Source organism: Cyprinodon tularosa, unplaced genomic scaffold (assembly GCF_016077235.1).
Source record: "Cyprinodon tularosa strain WSP-4 unplaced genomic scaffold, ASM1607723v1 ctg307, whole genome shotgun sequence".
Lineage (NCBI taxonomy): Eukaryota > Metazoa > Chordata > Actinopteri > Cyprinodontiformes > Cyprinodontidae > Cyprinodon > Cyprinodon tularosa.
The window spans coordinates 1208831-1226519 of record NW_024039016.1 but is presented as its reverse complement, the minus strand read 5'-3'; the positions used below and the strand labels follow the sequence as shown (position 1 = coordinate 1226519).

Below are 17689 nucleotides of genomic sequence, written 5' to 3'. Positions count from 1 at the left end.
TTTAAGTCTCAGGGTATAAACATAGCTATGTTTCTCCCCTCCTACCCTTTTTTGTAGGGATTTTCTGTGTTGCATACTTTTACTTACAATAGAGAAGTGCTGCAAACCCTGACCTGTCACCATAATGTGTTCATTTGCATTCAGAAACGGTTCGTGTTTGCCTGTAGAAGCACTGTTTCTGCTGCTCATTTACTGGTGTGAAATGGCCATTGACAAGTTCCCAGTGGTAAAATACGAGTCCGCTGGGAGCCTGTCTTCACACTGAGCCTTTCCTCTGCAGCATGAAACCAGTACACACGCAGTTAAACGCTTCCACCAGCAGCATTCTTGAGCCAGGAATATTTTTAACACTCAAATTTGTGATTATAAAGGAGTGCTGCTGTGCTGGAGATATGTTTCTCAGTTGTCGCTTAGCAACAACAAGAGAGCCCCCTGAACTACCTTTATTTTCCCCTCATCCTGTGCTTGGTACCAAAAGCTGAAATCATGTATTTTTACAGATGCTCAAAAAAATGATGCCTCCTAGCAATGTTACAAAAGTACTGTGACTTCTGATTGTGTAATTATTAAGGCCTAATTGTGTTTCCCTTTAAAGATAAAAAATGAGCTTTGACTTCTCTCCTGGTTACCCCTGACAGGCGGGTTCTCTGATGAAGGCGTCATGGCCCGTGGCTGGCCCAGTCGATGAGGTTTTGATTCGTTCCTCTCAGTACCTAATGGAGACTGCTCATGACCTCCGATTGCGATTCAAGGCATACATGCTTCCTCCCAAAAACAAGGTATAAGATGTCTCTGTTTTAGGGTTTCTCTGGTGTGTTCAAAATGTTTCTTTATCTCTACTCTTTTCCCAAGATGTTTTGAATACATTTCCCTGTACTTTTTGTCCTAAATCTGTAAGTTCTCTCATTCTTTACTAGATCGGAATGGTTTATAAAGTGGAAGTAGAAATCAATTTTCGATTTGATTGCACTCTCTTGGGTTTCTCTTTTTTTGTGTTTGTTCAAAACCCCAAACGGATGAGTTTTTAATAATTAGATGGAGATGAGACACAGCAATAAAAAAAAAAGAATTAATTAGACTACAAACTACAGAAGACTTTTTTTTTTTAAACTTCTTGTTTTCAGAAATAAGATTTCTTCATATTTTTACCAAAATTTTAAACACATGTATGTTACAAGTTTTTAGAAGCAAAATAACAATGGAAGAAATGCTTCTTTGTTTGGTTATTCATCGCTTTGTGTGCCATCCCTGAGATGCAGCAGTTGTGGATTATTGATATTTTTTCCTTTTAGATAAACTCTTTGTTAAATCTTGTGTTAACAATAGGAAAGTTTGTTTATCTGTTGATAGTTTAAATTCTAGATTTCACTTGCAGAGATACAAAACTAAACAAGTATTGACCATATTAAAAATGGACAATATCTTTGGTTGCTAGCCCACTGTTATCGATTTGAAGCAAATGTTTTTTTTAGGTGAGGGGCTTGACTGCAGGAGGATTGGAAAAGTATAGAAAAAGCATAGGAAAGGCTGTCTTTAATCGTTTATATTTATTCATATCTGATCTTTGGTCAAAGGTACACATGTTTAATAAAGTAAATAAATCCTTACTTGTAATTTGTGTAATATATCAGCCGTTTCCTTTTTCTCAAGGCAAAATAGCTATGCAGCTTTATCTAAATAGTTTTTTTTGTTTATTTTTTTCCCATTGTAACTCATTTTTAGAAACTTACATTTTGTACAATCTGTAGGTAGACTTGGCAGCTGCCATGTCAATAAAAATAATAGATCACACCCTGTTAATGAAATCAAAAAGTAATTTGAAATATTTATCAACGGCTATTTTTACATTCTGACCACCTAGTGTTTTATATACAAGAATTAATCAATCAAACACTATCAAATGTTCTCTTTGTTTGAAACGCATTGTTTCATTCTTTAGAAAGGTGACTCGAAGCCCCCTGCCAAGCCGTCCCACTGCACTATTTATGTGGCAAAGAGCTACCCTCCATGGCAGCACAGTGCCTTATCTCTGCTCGGCAAGCACTACAAGGTAACAAAGCCTTTTTTTTTTTTAACCCTTCATACAGCTCTTTCATTTGTCCTACTAATTATTTCTTTTAAAGTTACATTTTGTTTTAATTAGCAGCATGCTTTTGTCTTTTTGACCAGAGCAACAATGGGATCCTTCCAGACAACAAAGTTATAGCTAGCGAGCTGGGAGGCCTGCCTGAGCTGAAGAAGTATATGAAGAGAGTGATGCCATTTGTCGCCATGATCAAGGTATTAATTATTACTTCACAATCCAATTGGAGGTGCCCATAACAGACTTTTCCTGGTGTATACCAACTTCCTATTCTGATTTTTATCCCCCTTTTTTTCCATCAATATTTTTGATACATAATGTGAAACAAATGTGCTGCACCTTCTTTCATAGATTGAATCCAACAGAAAATTAACCCTGGTTGCACACTCAACTGCCACAATATGTATTTTATTGACAGAGGAGAATAAAGAACAATATCATCCTGGAGGGTATAAAATAACATATAGTCACCTAAAAGTTGACAGAATGGTTTGGTACCTCCACTACAATCTGATCAAAGTCGATAGTTTTCTTGATCTTATTTATAGCTAAGTTTATTTACATATAAAATATATTTTAATTAATACATGTTACTCCTGCATTTTTAAAGTAAATTATTTAGAGCAAAATCGCTTTTATATATTCATTTTCTTCAATATTAGACTAAAGCAGCTAATAATAGCGATCAAATACATTTCTTTTCTTTTAAGTCAATTCTCTTAGTCTTTTTGAATAGTTTCCACCTTAAATGAACCTCTTTAATTATGAATAACTTCTTCATGTTCTCCCTTATGGTTTTTATATTTTAAGCTGATCTTGCAGATTGAAGAACAATCTAATTTAATCACTTTTTGCTTTAACAACCTTCACCTTATCTCTTGAAGCTAGATTTAACATGGAAGTCAATTACAAAATCACATTTTTAGTTGCAATAGTGCTTAGTATTTCCCTGACTTTGTGTGTGTGTGTGTTTTTTTTTTTTTAGGAAAACCTGGAGAAGAACGGGCCCAGGGTTTTGGATCTAGAGCTGGAGTTTGATGAGAGGGCAGTTCTCATGGAGAACCTGGTCTACTTGACTAATTCTCTGGAGGTCTGTAGCACATAACACCTTAGATCAAACTTAAACAAAACTCCTTCCAACAAAGCTTCAATGATTAAATGATTGTCTGTATTCCTAATATTTTAAACAATCCGTTTTCTCCCTGAAAAGGCTTAAAATTATCAAATAAATGCACCCACAACTCTGGACAAAGCTTTTTACAACTAGTGAATACTCACCCACCTAAATAAAAACCTAAATTATTTCAAATCAAAACAAAAGTCTAAATTTCAAACTTGCACAAATCAGTAATTAGATGAGGGTCAGTGATACTTTACTTTAAAAAGGATCTTCAGCTGGGAGGTGGTGATAGACTCCATAAAATAGCTTCTGCTGAACTCAGATCCTTTGGGAGCTGTTGCTTCATAGGCAATAAAGTGGCCTTAGATTGCTTCCAGCCTGTGTACCTTGGTAAAGTAAGGTAAAATGCATAGACCAAATTCCTTTTATAAAGCCTACTGAGAAGAAAAAAAAATCCTTGGTATAAAAAACTAATTACATGCCTTTTTTTTTTCTCAGCATACCAGTTTTCAAATAGCATATCTTTGAATTGCTGTTGCCTCTCCAAAATACACAAAATATTACATTTTCTGGTGTAAGCTTTAGCATTAAGTCTGGCTCTCCACTGGATTTAGTTTACACTTCCAGTTTCATGTTTTCTCCTGTTTTTTCCCTTGAATAGTTGGAGCAAATCGATGTGTTGTTTGCATCAGAGGCTGATGACAAAGTGAAGGAGGACTGTTGCCCTGGGAAACCATTCAGTATCTTTAGATCAGAGGTATACTTTCAAAATAGTTATTACATAATGTTATATTAAAATTTTTCTATTGCAGTGATAAGCAAAATAATAAAGAAATACATTTTTTGCCTTCAAAGCCTGGAGTGTCCCTTACCTTGATCAATCCTCAACCGTCCAACGGCCTGTTTTCTACAAAGGTTGACATCAGACAGGGGGACAGCAAAGACAGCATCGTACGTCGGCTAGCCAAAGTCAACCGGCTAATAAAAGGTTAGTAGCACATATTAGTCAGGGAAAGGAAAAACATTTAGAATAATCTCTAAAACCAGTGAGACACAACGCAGTTGATTCCCATTTTATTTTGTATCACTTTTCCTAGTAGCTAAGTGGATTCATAGACATGTATACAAATCTGTCTTGGAGATGTCTTTTTTTTTTTTTTTTTTTTACCAGCCTTTGCCATCTCCCAGTAAAGAAATTCAGAAAACAGACTTTCCCATTCACTACTCTTTTGACCTTTTGCAATTCAAACTGCAGTTAGATGCATGCTGATTGCTGTAATTACCCCTGAGATGCGCATACAGCTTGAAAGTCCTGCTGTTACAAATTAAGTTAGATTAGGGCAATTGAAGCTAGAATAACATACGGACTGAAGGAAATGTTATTGTACCGCATTAGTTTGTTTTGTAATTTAATCTTACCACCAACCTGCCGGGGACTGCAGATAATAGCCTTTATGACTAAATCCGGTACATACAGGTGCTGGTCATAAAATTAGAATATCATGAAAAAGTAGATTGATTTCAGTAATTCCATTTAAAAAGTGAAACTTGTATATTATATTCATACATTACATACAAACTCATATATTTCAGATGTTTATTTTGTTTAATTTTGATGATTACAAATGACAACAAATGAAAATCTCAAATTCATCATATCAGAAAATTAGAATATTGTGAAAAGGTTCAAAATTGATGGCCCCTGGTGCCACACTCTAATCAGCTAATTAACTCAAACCACCTGCAAAAGCCTTTAAATGGTCTTTCAGTCTAGTTCTATAGGCTACACAATCATGGGGAAGACTGCTGACTTGACAGTTGTCCAAAAGACGACCATCGACACCTTGCACAAGGAGGGCAAGACACAAAAGGTCATCGCTAAAGAGGCTGGCTGTTCACAGAGCTCAGTGTCCAAGCACATTAATAGAGAGGCGAAGGGAAGGAAAAGATGTGGTCGAAAAAAGTGTACAAGCAAGAGAGATAACCGCACCCTGGAGAGGATTGTGAAACAAAACCCATTCAAAAATGTGGGGGAGATTCACAAAGAGTGGACTGCAGCTGGAGTGAGTGCTTCAAGAACCACCACACACAGACGTATGAAAGACATGGGTTTCTGCTGTCGCATTCCTTGTGTCAAGCCACTCTTGAACCACAGACAGCGTCAGAAGCGTCTTGCCTGGGCTAAAGAGAAACAGGACTGGACTGCTGGTGAGTGGTCCAAAGTCATGTTCTCTGATGAAAGTAAATTTTGCATTTCCTTTGGAAATCAAGGTCCCAGAGTCTGGAGGAAAAGAAGAGAGGCACTTCATCCACGTTGCTTGAAGTCCAGTGTAAAGTTTCCACAGTCAGTGATGGTTTGGGGTGCCATGTCATCTGCTGGTGTTGGTCCATTGTGTTTTCTGAGGTCCAGGGTCAACGCAGCCACATACCAGGAAGTTTTAGAGCACTTCATGCTTCCTGCAGCTGACCAACTTTTTGGAGATGCAGATTTCATTTTCCAACAGGACTTGGCACCTGCACACAGTGCCAAAGCTACCAGTACCTGGTTGAAGGACCATGGTATCCCTGTTCTTAATTGGCCAGCAAACTCTCCTGACCATAACCCCATAGAAAATCTATGGGGTATTGTGAAGAAGAAGATGCAATACACCAGACCCAACAATTCAGAAGAGCTAAAAGCCACTATTAGAGCAACCTGGGCTATCATAACACCTGAGCAGTGCCACAGACTGATCGACTCCATGCCACGCCGCATTGCTGCAGTAATACAGGCCAAAGGAGGCCCAATAAATACTGAGTGCTGTACATGCTCATACTTTTCATGTTCATACTTTTCAGTTGGCCAACATTTCTATAAATCCTTTGTTTTTATTGGTCTTCAGTAATATTCTAATTTTCTGATATGATGAATTTCAGATTTTCATTTGTTGTCATTTGTAATCATCAAAATTAAACAAAATAAACATCTGAAATATATGAGTTTGTATGTAATGTATGAATATAATATACAAGTTTCACTTTTTAAATGGAATTACTGAAATCAATCTACTTTTTCATGATATTCTAATTTTATGACCAGCACCTGTATGTGTGTTGGACAAAAGTACTCAGTTTGATTTATTGATAAAGATCAGAAATTCAGCCTTTGATGCTTGATTGGCAGGTTGAGTGTAAAACAAATGAACAAACAAATTAATTTATTTAAAAGCGTCAGGAAATCTGAATGGGTGAAAATCCGAATCTGCAGGTCAGACTTGGAGAAAACAAACATGGTTGCTTTCCAGCTGGTCTCTCTTTATGCTCCATCACTTTCCCACCACTTAGATATGTAAAATGATGAATGATTGTCAGATTAATCTCATAATTTCTTGTACGTATTGTTTTTAAAGTAACAAATTGTTCATAATTCTTAACAGAATACTAATAAGTTAAGAAACAGCTCATCTAACTGGTATTTAGGTAAAAAAAAAAAAAAGCAGATGCATTAAAAGCGCTACTTATTTACTTAGTTTTTTAAGGGATGATACCACACTTTGTTTTTGCAACTGACGTTTATTTTTTTTTGTCATGATTTTTAAGCAAGACTCTTGTGATCTTTAATCTGGTAATGCACACCAATTAAAGACTCTAAGAAGACATTACATTTATTCTTCCAGTCACTATTTTACCCCATTTACATTCACCTTCTATTGCATCTCACTTCCTTTCTTTAACCTTTGTTGTCTTATTTTTTTCCTCGTTTGTTAGATCTTTCCAGAGTGAAGCTGATGCGGTACGAGGACCCCGTTCTAGGCCCCCGCCGGGTGCCTGTCCTGGGACAGGAAGAAAAAGGGAAGCTGCCCATCTCTAGCAAATCTGTGTTCAACATAAATCTGGCTGAGAAGAAGGTCACTCTGGCTGACAACGGCCTTACCGTAGACATTGGAGACACTCTGGTTTATCTGATCCAATAATGTTGATAAGGCTGTGTCTCCAGAAACAAAGGAGCAGGTTTAGCACCCTCTTTTTAAAAACTCTTAATTCATAACTGACCTGTTACAGTAAAAAGAGCCCAAAGACTCTAAAAGAAAATGTTCCCTTTGTTTTAATTAGGGCACACCTTCAGTAAATTGGAATTCTGAGCTAAATATTACCGGGCTTATAAATGGTTTTGCAGTATAAAACATCCTTTCAATTAGTCGTCTTCTATGAGGTTCAGGTTGCCATGTTTATAATAGACACTGTTCCTCCTGTCTGACGTTTTCAGTGTTTAAGCTTTTAAATGGATCTGAACTGAACAAACATCTATCACCTCCTCCGCCTACTGACAGGATGGAGCATCTGTGCTCATAGTCAGACTGCTCCAGCTGTGCTCTGAATGCCAGATGTTATCATATAAATGGAAATGTGTCTGGTGTTATTTTCTACATCAAATGTGAGGCATATCATGTCTCTTCAGCTTGTAGGACAGCTTTTATGTTTTCTAGCTGTCAGTTGTGCTTGTCTGGATTTTCCACAAAAATAAAATGAATAAAATATTTACAGTTTGTCTCTTTGCTTGTTTATAAACTCAAAGATTTAGTTGTTAATTCTTCAAGTAAGAACTCAACTGAAGATTAAGTTTGTCAAGAATATACTCAAAGATCTAAACAAAATGTTTGCTTTTCTAATGTTAGCTATAAAGTTGAAATAGTATAGCTTGGTGCTGCTGTCTAAATACATGTTAAAGAAAAAACGGTTAACAACCAGTCTAAATTTTATCACATCAAATAAAACGTATGAAGAGTACATTTTTATATTTTTCTATACTCTATAAATTTTCATGAAAAATTTATAAAAATTTTAAAGTCTCTAAAATTGCACTATTGTTTTTTGAATCTCATTTCAAAGGAAAAGTTTAAAATGCAAGCCAAAAGAGGTATTTTTCTTTTTTTTGTTTTTGTTTTTTAGACTGACAAAACACTGGAAAATATTTTCTAACTTGCATAAAAGCTCAAAATTATCAATGTTTGTGGATATTTGGGGAAAAACGAAAACCTTAAAAATGAAAAACTATTATTATAATTTTTTTTTTAAACGCCTTGAAGCAAATCTAATTTTTATGGTTGTAAACTGCAGCCAGTCTCATTATGAGCATTTGCTCGAGCCTTTAAGCTCACCTCCTCGGCTTCTTGTATTCCAATCACCATACAGGGCGTCGTCCCTTCCTCCTGGACGTCATCTTTCCACCTTCATCTGACTGGATTCCCTTCTTCAGCCTCCATCCCACCAGTGTTAGATACCAAGGAGATAGATGTGTCAAACCCACATGTACCTGCTCAGGTGGAACTGCGTTCAGCATCAATGCCTTCTGCCAGGGTCGGAGACTCATTTCTCCATGTCAATAAAACTGTATAATTGCTGCTTTTTCATCATGTGTATTATCATTTAATGAAGGCCATGTTTATCTAAACCAGTGTTTCCCGACCTTTTTTGTCTTGTGTTCCCCTTTTGGGCATTTTGTCTTACAATGAGTACCTCTCAGTCAAAAGTATTGATGATTTTCCAAAAGTAAAGCGTACAATAACTGATTATTAAGTAAACATTATTTTGCTTAAACTTTTGATTAGCATTTAACTCTTAGGCATCTTATGCCTTCCATCTCAAATAAAAAACATAAATATGTTGCAGGAAGTTAGTAAGGAATCGAAGGTTATAGACTCACTTAAATAGTTTTACTTTGTTTTCATCAAAACACCTGAGCTGCTTTGATGAGCTCCGATACTCAGTTCAGTGTGGAAAAACAGCAGATCCCAAGCTGTTCTCTACATCCAGTCTGTTCCTCTGTCAAAGCTGAATGAAAAGCAATATTAAATGTGATCGATCAGACCTGAATATTTTTTTTTATTACATTGTGTTGAAAACTGTAGCATTCGCTTTATTTTAAAAACTTTATAAGACATCATCTTACTTTCTTCTGTGCAAATACGTCCTCATCCAGCCAAGCTGAACTATTTCAGTTTTTGCACCCTGATGTGAATCTGCCCTCTCCTCATTTGCTGTATTAGCAGGGTGCACTGCAAAGTCTCAGACTGAAGACAGCAAGACTTATCTTAGTCACGCAGCTTCTGGCTGAGCCATCTGACTGCTGGTTTATCTGTTCCAACACAAAGCCTCTCACCCGGATAGTGTCACTTTGGCTCCTCTCCTGCTGACTCCTGACTCCACTCTCTTCTAAAGGAGCTGCTGGAAGAACCAAGTCATGGAGGAGACGACAGCTACTGACCAGTAAGTGTTCCATGTTGTCAGATCACTTAATACTGTTGTCAGCGTTCAAGACAATTAAGGGCAACTTTTCCTTTGTTTAAGGCAGTGGTTCTCAAACTTTTTCTGTCATTCCCCACTTTGGACAAGGGGGAATTTTCAAGCCCCGCCTGTCCCCATCGCCCCAACACAATGCTAATGAAATATGCAACAACCTTAAAATTTTCCAATTTTATTGAAGTAACAAGTAGTATCTAAATACAACTATCTACATCAAATAACAGCAAGCTCAAAAATAAAGAAAATAAAAATGCAGCTGTGTCAAAATTTGTATCAAGCTCAAAGATAGAAAAAATTAAAGTGCCACTCTGCAATCTGTTAATAAAAGAAAGGAAGTGAAATCCATCTGGCAATACAGGTCTATTTATCCCTGCATTAGTGGCTGCAATGAGCCTGTTTTGCATTGCACAGTTTCTCAAAACGGGGTTGCAGGCTTGATACTGCCACTCTCAAGTCATGCTCAATGTTCAGCTGAGATCTGTATTTTGTTTTCAGTGAAGCAACAGTTGAAAAGCCCATCTCACAGAGATATGATGTGGCAAAGGGAAGAAGAATGCACACAGCTCTCTGCCCGATGAGTGGATACTCCCTCTCCACTCCAAACCAGAATTCACTATTAGTCTGAGCATTAAACCTGAGCCTCAGGGTGGAGTCAGACCAGTGGCGGCTGGTGAAAAATATTTTTGGTGGGGCTGATATAGCCTAGTGTATGTCTCCAACTAATCCGGAATAAGAATTCAAATAAACAATTGGACAATACATACAATTTAACAGTAATGATTTAATTTACTATATAATAACAGTAACAGTGATGATTTGGGTCACTGTGACGGGGTTCTTTGGCCTCCAAGAATCCAGTCTCAGTCGGGTTACCGGTGTTGGTGATTTATTGAGCTCAAAAACTCAAAACAGGGTGCAAAAGAAACTAAACATACAAGATACTCTGGGCCTCAGCCTCCCTCCAGTTACCAGCAATGTAACAAAGAAACAGAAAACAAAAATTGCCGCTTTTCTTCCCACAGCCCTCATTAAATAGTTTAAGCCCCTCACATCAGGCTCTCTTATTTCTGATTTCTTCTCATTAATCAGTTTTGTCCATATATTACCTCCACAAACAATCGATGTACAAAAACAAATAATTTTTACAACTTAATTCTTTTACACAGATTCATTGACTTATTCAATTACACCAAACTGGGTTTGAACCCAGCAAAGACGCAGCCAGACTGAAGATGACAAGTCCCCGTAGCATAAACACGTACACACCCACACCCACCCACACACACACACACACACCCCCCCCCCACACACACACACACACACGGCTAACCCCACTGAAATATTAAGTGTGCACCCTCAATACGCCAGCAGGTAACCAGGAACAGCTTGTGTGTTTTAAGTTCATGGAGCTACTGGTCTCAGCGCGAGTGTATTGGTCCTCACAAACACAGTATAACAGGAATGTGTGTGTGGTGCGCAAAGTTAGAGAGGTTGTTTTAAGCGACGAGGTGGATTCGTCACAGTCACAATAACCATGACATAATATGTTCATATCCTACAACAGGGATATTCTTCTGGCAAACGGGTAGATAAATAAGGATCTCACCGAATTTGGTGGAAGCTGCATCTCGGTCGTTACATTCGCCATCTTCCCTCTAATTGTCTGCACCTGCGCTTGGGTGCAGAAGCCTGTTAAAGCGCAGTATTTTCAGCGCCCCAATACCATAAAGTTCCGAGACGCTGATTGGCCATTAAATTCACCTAGCAATAGTACATGATTGACAGATTCTCTGCAAATGTGGGTCAGTCTGATAAGCGCCCCCAGAACAGAGACGGTAGGAGTCTGTCTGTGGAAATCCACAAATTAATGACAGTAGATAGGGAAATGTAGTTTATATAATTTGTTTTGCTTATAGGTACACAGTCTAGAGAGTAAAACTGACATTTATGAGTTAATTTCTAAAAATATATTTTACGTTTCTCTCTTCTTATCAGGGAGGGCGGTGCCCCAGCGCCCCCTATGGGCCGGCCGCCACTGAGTCAGACGTCATTTCAATGAACTGGTCCTATTTATTTAAGATAAAATATTTCAAATTCAGTTATTTATGATCAACCTGCGCCGTCAATCCCGGCGCATGTGCGCTTTAATTGCAGTCTGGACGCTGAGGGTAAACATGCTGTGTCTCTGCAGCGCTGAGAGGGACTCCTGCGATAGCGGGCGAGAACGGGGTTGGGACGGAGGCGCCCCACGGCAGCACCTGCCGCTGGAGGACAAGAAAAGGGACGATACGTGCTTTCACGTAAGAGTCTCCAAAAGTCGCTAATTTGTCGCTAGTCCCTTTTTTAAAAAAGAGTCGCTGGAGGGGTCTAAAATATAGCGACAAAGTCGCTGAGTTGGCAACACTGGGGCGCGAAAGTTTATTCCGTTACAAATAATATGCCGACGTCACGTCAATCATTATTTTGGCACTTCAGTTCCAGGTGAAATTTTTCTCATATCTAATGTTCTTTTAATTAGACTGCATGTAGGCTATTAATGATTACTTTGTGGGTTTGATTGGTCTAAAAAGCGGCAACATACAGCTATAAGGACAGTTTGCTCTCACACATTCTACATTTATAGTCACACACACACACACACACACACACACACACACACACACACACACACACACACACACACCGGAACTTGGCGCGCCCCACCTGTCACGTCTCAATTCCCCACCAGTGGGTCGCGCCACACACTTTGAGAACCGCGGCAGTAAATAAAATCAAAATAGATAGACATTTACTACTTTAGTGTCATATTCACGTCAGGACACTCAGCCAGAGACCGTAACACACAGACATCACTAGGCTAATCCCATTAATCATGAATTAGTTCTCAGGTCAATATATGCTCTATTAATTAAAATTCGCTGCTATTTGAGGTAGGCGGACCTTCTCCTCACTCAGGCTGCTCTCTGTTGTACCAGTGTTCTTCTTCACTGGTGGTTTTGTTTATTTTTTAAATCCGAAATGCATTTCTGTGCCATATTTCCTCCTCGTTTCTCACATTAGACTATTGTAATTTTACTAGTCTGCTGCTGCATGTGGGATACCTCTTCAATCGGCGATCACTAGCTTTCTTGACGTTGTCATGACAACGTAACTTCCAAGAACTTGTGTTGATTAGGCCTCAAAATAATTTAATTAAAATCCGAATACCCGTAATAGTAAAATAAAAAAAGTCAAATTCATTTCCCAAAATATTCATAAGAAAGTTATAAAAACTATATATACACTATATATATTCATATAAAAAAGTATTATTAATACATTTTTTTTTTTATATTTTGAAAATTTCAAAAAAAAAAAATTTAAATATTCTCTTAATTTCTGTACTGTATTAACAAGGAACAGATTACTTTGTTAGGTTAGAACTATTTTGTGAAGAAAAAGTAACAGTTCCTGTTTGAAGCTGCCTTCTTTATTTATTCATTTTTTAGAGCAGAGCTGGCGGTTTCCAATGTGTCACCGTTAATGAGCCAAGATGAGGAAGAGGAAGACTTAAGCATCCAAAACGACGATCCCCCGAGGTCAGATAAAGTTCCTGTGACGATAGACCCAGTGCTAACTCAGCCTGGTCCGGCCATGGCTACAACCACCATCACCACCGTCACACAGATGGGGGGAGACTGGAGCACGGGGCTTCTTGATGTATGCGGAGACATGACAACATGTAAGTAATATACACCCACAAACTACACATAAGCACATTTTATTATCAGCATTGATTGAAAGCATATATATTCTACTGGTCAAGATTCTAAACTGGGATTAGCTTTTCTTGTTAATCTACCTTTAAAAGTTACCAAGGGGGATCAAATATAGTGATCAAATATTTTTTTCCCAACAGGCACATGAAAGGCAGGGGTTTATATTTAAAATATGAGTGTGAAAAGTTACATGTATTGTGCAAATCAAAAGTCACTTTTAGCGCTGCACTGATGCCATTTTTTTGGCCCGATACCCGATACCTGGCTGTGCAGTATCGGCTGATACAGATACCATACCGGTACCATCTGTTTGAAATTGATGTGTGTGTGTATTTAAGAAGAACTGCATACTACTTGGATGTAAAATCATTGCCATCGTGGCTTTGTCAAGCTGCTGAAAGTGAATCCAGTAGAACTTTTATTGCCTACCTGTAATGGGTGACAATAGTTGAATAAACTTTTGGCTCTCAAAATGGTGTCGGTGCCCTATTTTTCGGTAATCGGCGATACCGATATCACCATTTTAGTGCTGGATCGGGGCCCCGCCTGATACTGGTATCGGTGCAACACTAGTCATTTTACCTCATTGCCATGTCATCTTTCAACAACCTCCTGATTTTATGCTGCTGGGTGTCTTTTCATCAGGGACTTTAAGCTTCATTTATAAGTCTGTTTCTGTGTTTCTATTGTTTAAAAAAGTCTTTATATACGTAATTTTTCTTTTCTTTTGAATAAGCATAAAAAAAGAACAATTTTATGGGCCCATATGAGGCTGCAGTGAAATCTGTATCTCTGGGAGGAATTCTAAGGTTATCTGTCAGTCAATAATACTTGCTTAATCCCATTTAGAGAATTCTAAACTGGAACAAAAACTAGTGACTTTTCTTTTTTCATTTTACATATAAAAAGCCCCGTTCAGATCACAGTTCTGTTTAAGTACTCAGCCCCTTCATTAAGGATCCCTCTTTCATGCCATACAGCTTCCACCAAGTTCCTGGGCTTCATGCGCTTTTAGCTCATCCTGCAGAATCAAAGGATTGGCCTCCAGCCGCAACATTTACCAACACAAGACATGTGTGGAGTTTCCCCATAACTCTGCCTCACGATCCTTTTGCTGGTGTACTGTCCAAATGCATAAATTTATTGAAAAACATGTATAGTCGGGATTTGGGTAGTGGGATAGTGGGATTTGTTCTTTATCTTTAAACCTCTATCTATATAGAGACCTTTTAGTTGATTCCAAGACAAAGAAAAACATGCTGACCACAGAAAAGAGGCATAATCTTAAAAGGCTTTTGACATAGTCAGCAAGTGTTTTGAGAGGTCTAAGTTTTGCAAATTTACAAAACTTAGACTTTAGCATGCGTAGAAAGTGGATAAAGACCTTTTTGCTGTCAAAAAAGGATTCCCCCTAAATTGCCAGGAAGTACATATGGCTGTAGTTTTAAATGTGTTTACTTAACACATTTTTTTCTGATCCTCATTCACTGACAATATTTTGTGGTTTTATTAAAATTCTCATAACGCAATTATTCTCACACCTCTTTTAAAATGTATTAGGATACTTATTCCAAGAACTATATGCAAATGCATTTTTGATTTAAATATGATTTACAGCAATTCATAGCAAAGCAGTATGAATGAACTGTTATTTATACATAAATCCATTCATTTTTATGCTGTTCTGTTGAAGTTTACATAAATGAATGCTGCCTTGTCTCTCTTTCGCTTGGAATGCCAGATTATTAGACTATTTTTTTAAACACTCTGAAAGAAAACCTTTTAAAAAGAGAAAAGCAACAATACAATTTCCATCGCTTGTTCATCATTGGGCCTGTCTCCAACAGTCAGTTGGCAAAAGGCAGGGTACAGCCTGCTCAGGTTGCCAATCCATTCCTGAGATATATAACCATGAACACACTCATTTATACCTGGGAGCAATTGAGAGAAGCCAGGTAACCAAACAAAAATGTTCTTTGACTGATGGAGGAAACCAGAGAGAACCAATGCATGCACAGGGAGAACATGCAAACTCCATGCAGAGAGACTTGAACCCAGGACCCTCTTGCTGCAAGGCAGAAGAGCTACAAATGGTGCAACCAGGAAGCTCAAATACCAATTTTGATTTTCCTTAATTTTAAAAGAAATGGAAGTGAGTTTAGTTGCATATGAATTGGGTTTTAGTTACAATTAAATTTTTTCTTTGCTTCAAATTACCTTTTATCCTTTATCGGATCTTTGGTCTCACACACCTTTTTTAAATGAGTGATTTGTGCCTCAATAAAACCACAAACTAAAATGCAAAACTTTACTGCCACCTTGTATTCTTCCAGGTATTCTTGGAGCACTGGTGCCATGCTTCTTAGACCTGAGTTTAGCCCACCAGTATGGGGAGTGTCTGTGTCTGTCCCTCCTACCAGGATCCACTTTAGCCCTCAGGGTTGGAATTAGGGAGCGTTACAAAATACGAATGAGTGAAAAACACATTACTATGTTTTTTTCTTTTGAACAAACCAAAGTTTACCATTGGAAAATAATCATTTTAAAGACAATAGTTTACTATTATTAGATATATATCTGATTTCATATCCAATATCATGTCCAAACTAAGATGTGCATTGGAACATTTGTATTCTTATATGTATTGCACCTGTAGTTACAGATTTTATTTTTATGTGTTTCTCCTGCATCATTTTGTACGTCTTTCTGCCTTTGTTCTATTTCTGCCCCTTGCTGTCCTGCATGTTTACCCACAGGGAAGTGTTTGTGAGGACTGGAGTGCAGTGTGCTGCTGTTACCCTCTGGCTGTATGTCAGATGATAAGAGAGATGAAGCACAGGATGAAGACCCAGACATATCATGTGTCTACAGCAGTAGAGTCCTTGTGATGAAACAGTTGACTGTAACCTTGTCCTTTGCATGACATTTCAACATGGATCAGCTAATATAACAGAGATTAGCATAAGTCTATAGTAGCAAATGACTTGAACCTTTGAAACATTCTATATTATCCAACACAATGTCCAGATTTCATTCTTTTATATAAAAACAAATATTTCAACAGCTGTTTGAGTAAAGTATATCATTAATAATATACCATTACTTTTATAATATAAATAATATTGTGGCAACATCTGAAATCAGATGAAAAGCAGGTGTGAAGATAAAGCGTTTTTTTTTTCACTTCCATTAGACATCAGAAAAGCTCTAAACATGTCATGCAAGAATAAACTTAACACACAGACAAATAGAAAAGGTAGGTGACTGCCCTACAAAGACATGCCTCTGTTACTGTTTGTCATCTTAGCTGAAATTTTAACCCATTTTTCAATAAATTATTTCACTTCAGTCATTATTTTCGTACTGGACTAGGATTATGCCTTTAAACCTCTATAAAACACATGTAACATACAATTTAAATGCTTAAAAATTTGCTTATTTAATTTGGTCATTGTTGAACTTTCGCTAGCACATAACAATGGTTTCTAAAAGCTGTTTCTTTAATTTATTTTTCTTTTTTTAGTCCCTGATGAATGAAAATGACAGTCTTTATTTTTGCATGCCGTCTAGTTTGCCAGAAAGTCAGAAGTGCTCCAGCTTGAGAATTTAGATCATTATTGTAGCGCAGGGTTGCTCAGTTAGGGTCCTCGAGGTCCTGTGTCCTGCACCTTTTAGACGTGTCTCTGCTTTCACACACCTGAATCACATCGCTTAATTACCTCCTCAGTATGCTGTCAAGTTCCCCAGAGTCCTGCTGGTGACCTGATCATTTGACTCGGGTGTGTTGAAGCTGGGACACATGTAAAAGATTCAGGACACCGCATGTTGAGGACTGGAACATAGGAGCCCTGTCCTCGAGTCTTATTTAAAACATAAAGATTTATCACATTGATCCTAGAACACTATTAAATATGCCTCCAAAATGTTAGCTGTTGGGAAATATTTTTAAAATTAAGGGTGTAATTTTCCCATTTTGTTAATATAAACATGCATTTATGTGAAAAGACAAGTTGTAATAGGCGTTAAAAATGAAATGACTGAAATACTCAAACAGGAAGTGCTTTTATCCTGAAGGGCCAGAAGTGACTTTGTAATGACAGCATTAGGTGATTTTTTGTTTTTTTTTGTTTTTTTTGTTCTGTGCAAGCTCAAAACTAGTCAGCAAAAGGTTAATTTGGAGGACATCTTGGTGGTCATTAATCTGATACTACAGCATTAGTCCATAGGATTTATCCCACTGTTAAAAATCGAGACTGTTGGACTTGTCGGTTACTCTAAAATGCCCTTAAGCATGATTCTGTTTGCATGGCTGTATGTCCTGTGTATCCCTGTGGTGGACGATCGCTCTATCCTCGGTGCACCCTGCCTCTCACCCATCAACCAAACTGGTGTCACATAGAGATAAGCATCAGGTCCTATCTAGATGGATCCATAATCCATGGAGAT

General features: G+C 37.7%; 2 protein-coding genes across 3 annotated transcripts in view; both read left to right on the top strand.

Moving 5' to 3' along the window:
• Positions 1–7726, top strand: part of lars1b (leucyl-tRNA synthetase 1b) — a 30631-nt gene extending 22905 nt beyond the window's left edge. The window contains exons 26-32 of one of the 2 annotated variants that reach the window (XM_038292074.1): positions 639–779; positions 1940–2050; positions 2170–2280; positions 3069–3173; positions 3865–3960; positions 4059–4191; positions 6951–7726. In XM_038292074.1, coding sequence (XP_038148002.1) covers positions 639–779; positions 1940–2050; positions 2170–2280; positions 3069–3173; positions 3865–3960; positions 4059–4191; positions 6951–7156 — 903 coding nt within the window. In that variant the 3' untranslated portion in view covers positions 7157–7726. The remainder of the gene's footprint in view (positions 1–638; positions 780–1939; positions 2051–2169; positions 2281–3068; positions 3174–3864; positions 3961–4058; positions 4192–6950) is intronic. The other variant, XM_038292075.1, reaches the window with a different exon arrangement.
• Positions 7727–9271: 1545 nt separating this feature from the next.
• plac8l1 (PLAC8 like 1) lies at positions 9272–17336 on the top strand. Its single transcript, XM_038292094.1, has 4 exons — positions 9272–9449; positions 12974–13206; positions 15577–15713; positions 16000–17336. The coding sequence occupies exons 1-4, from the start codon at positions 9424–9426 to the stop codon at positions 16129–16131; spliced, it is 528 nt and encodes a 175-aa protein (XP_038148022.1). The 5' UTR covers positions 9272–9423; the 3' UTR covers positions 16132–17336.
• Positions 17337–17689: the final 353 nt, after the last annotated feature.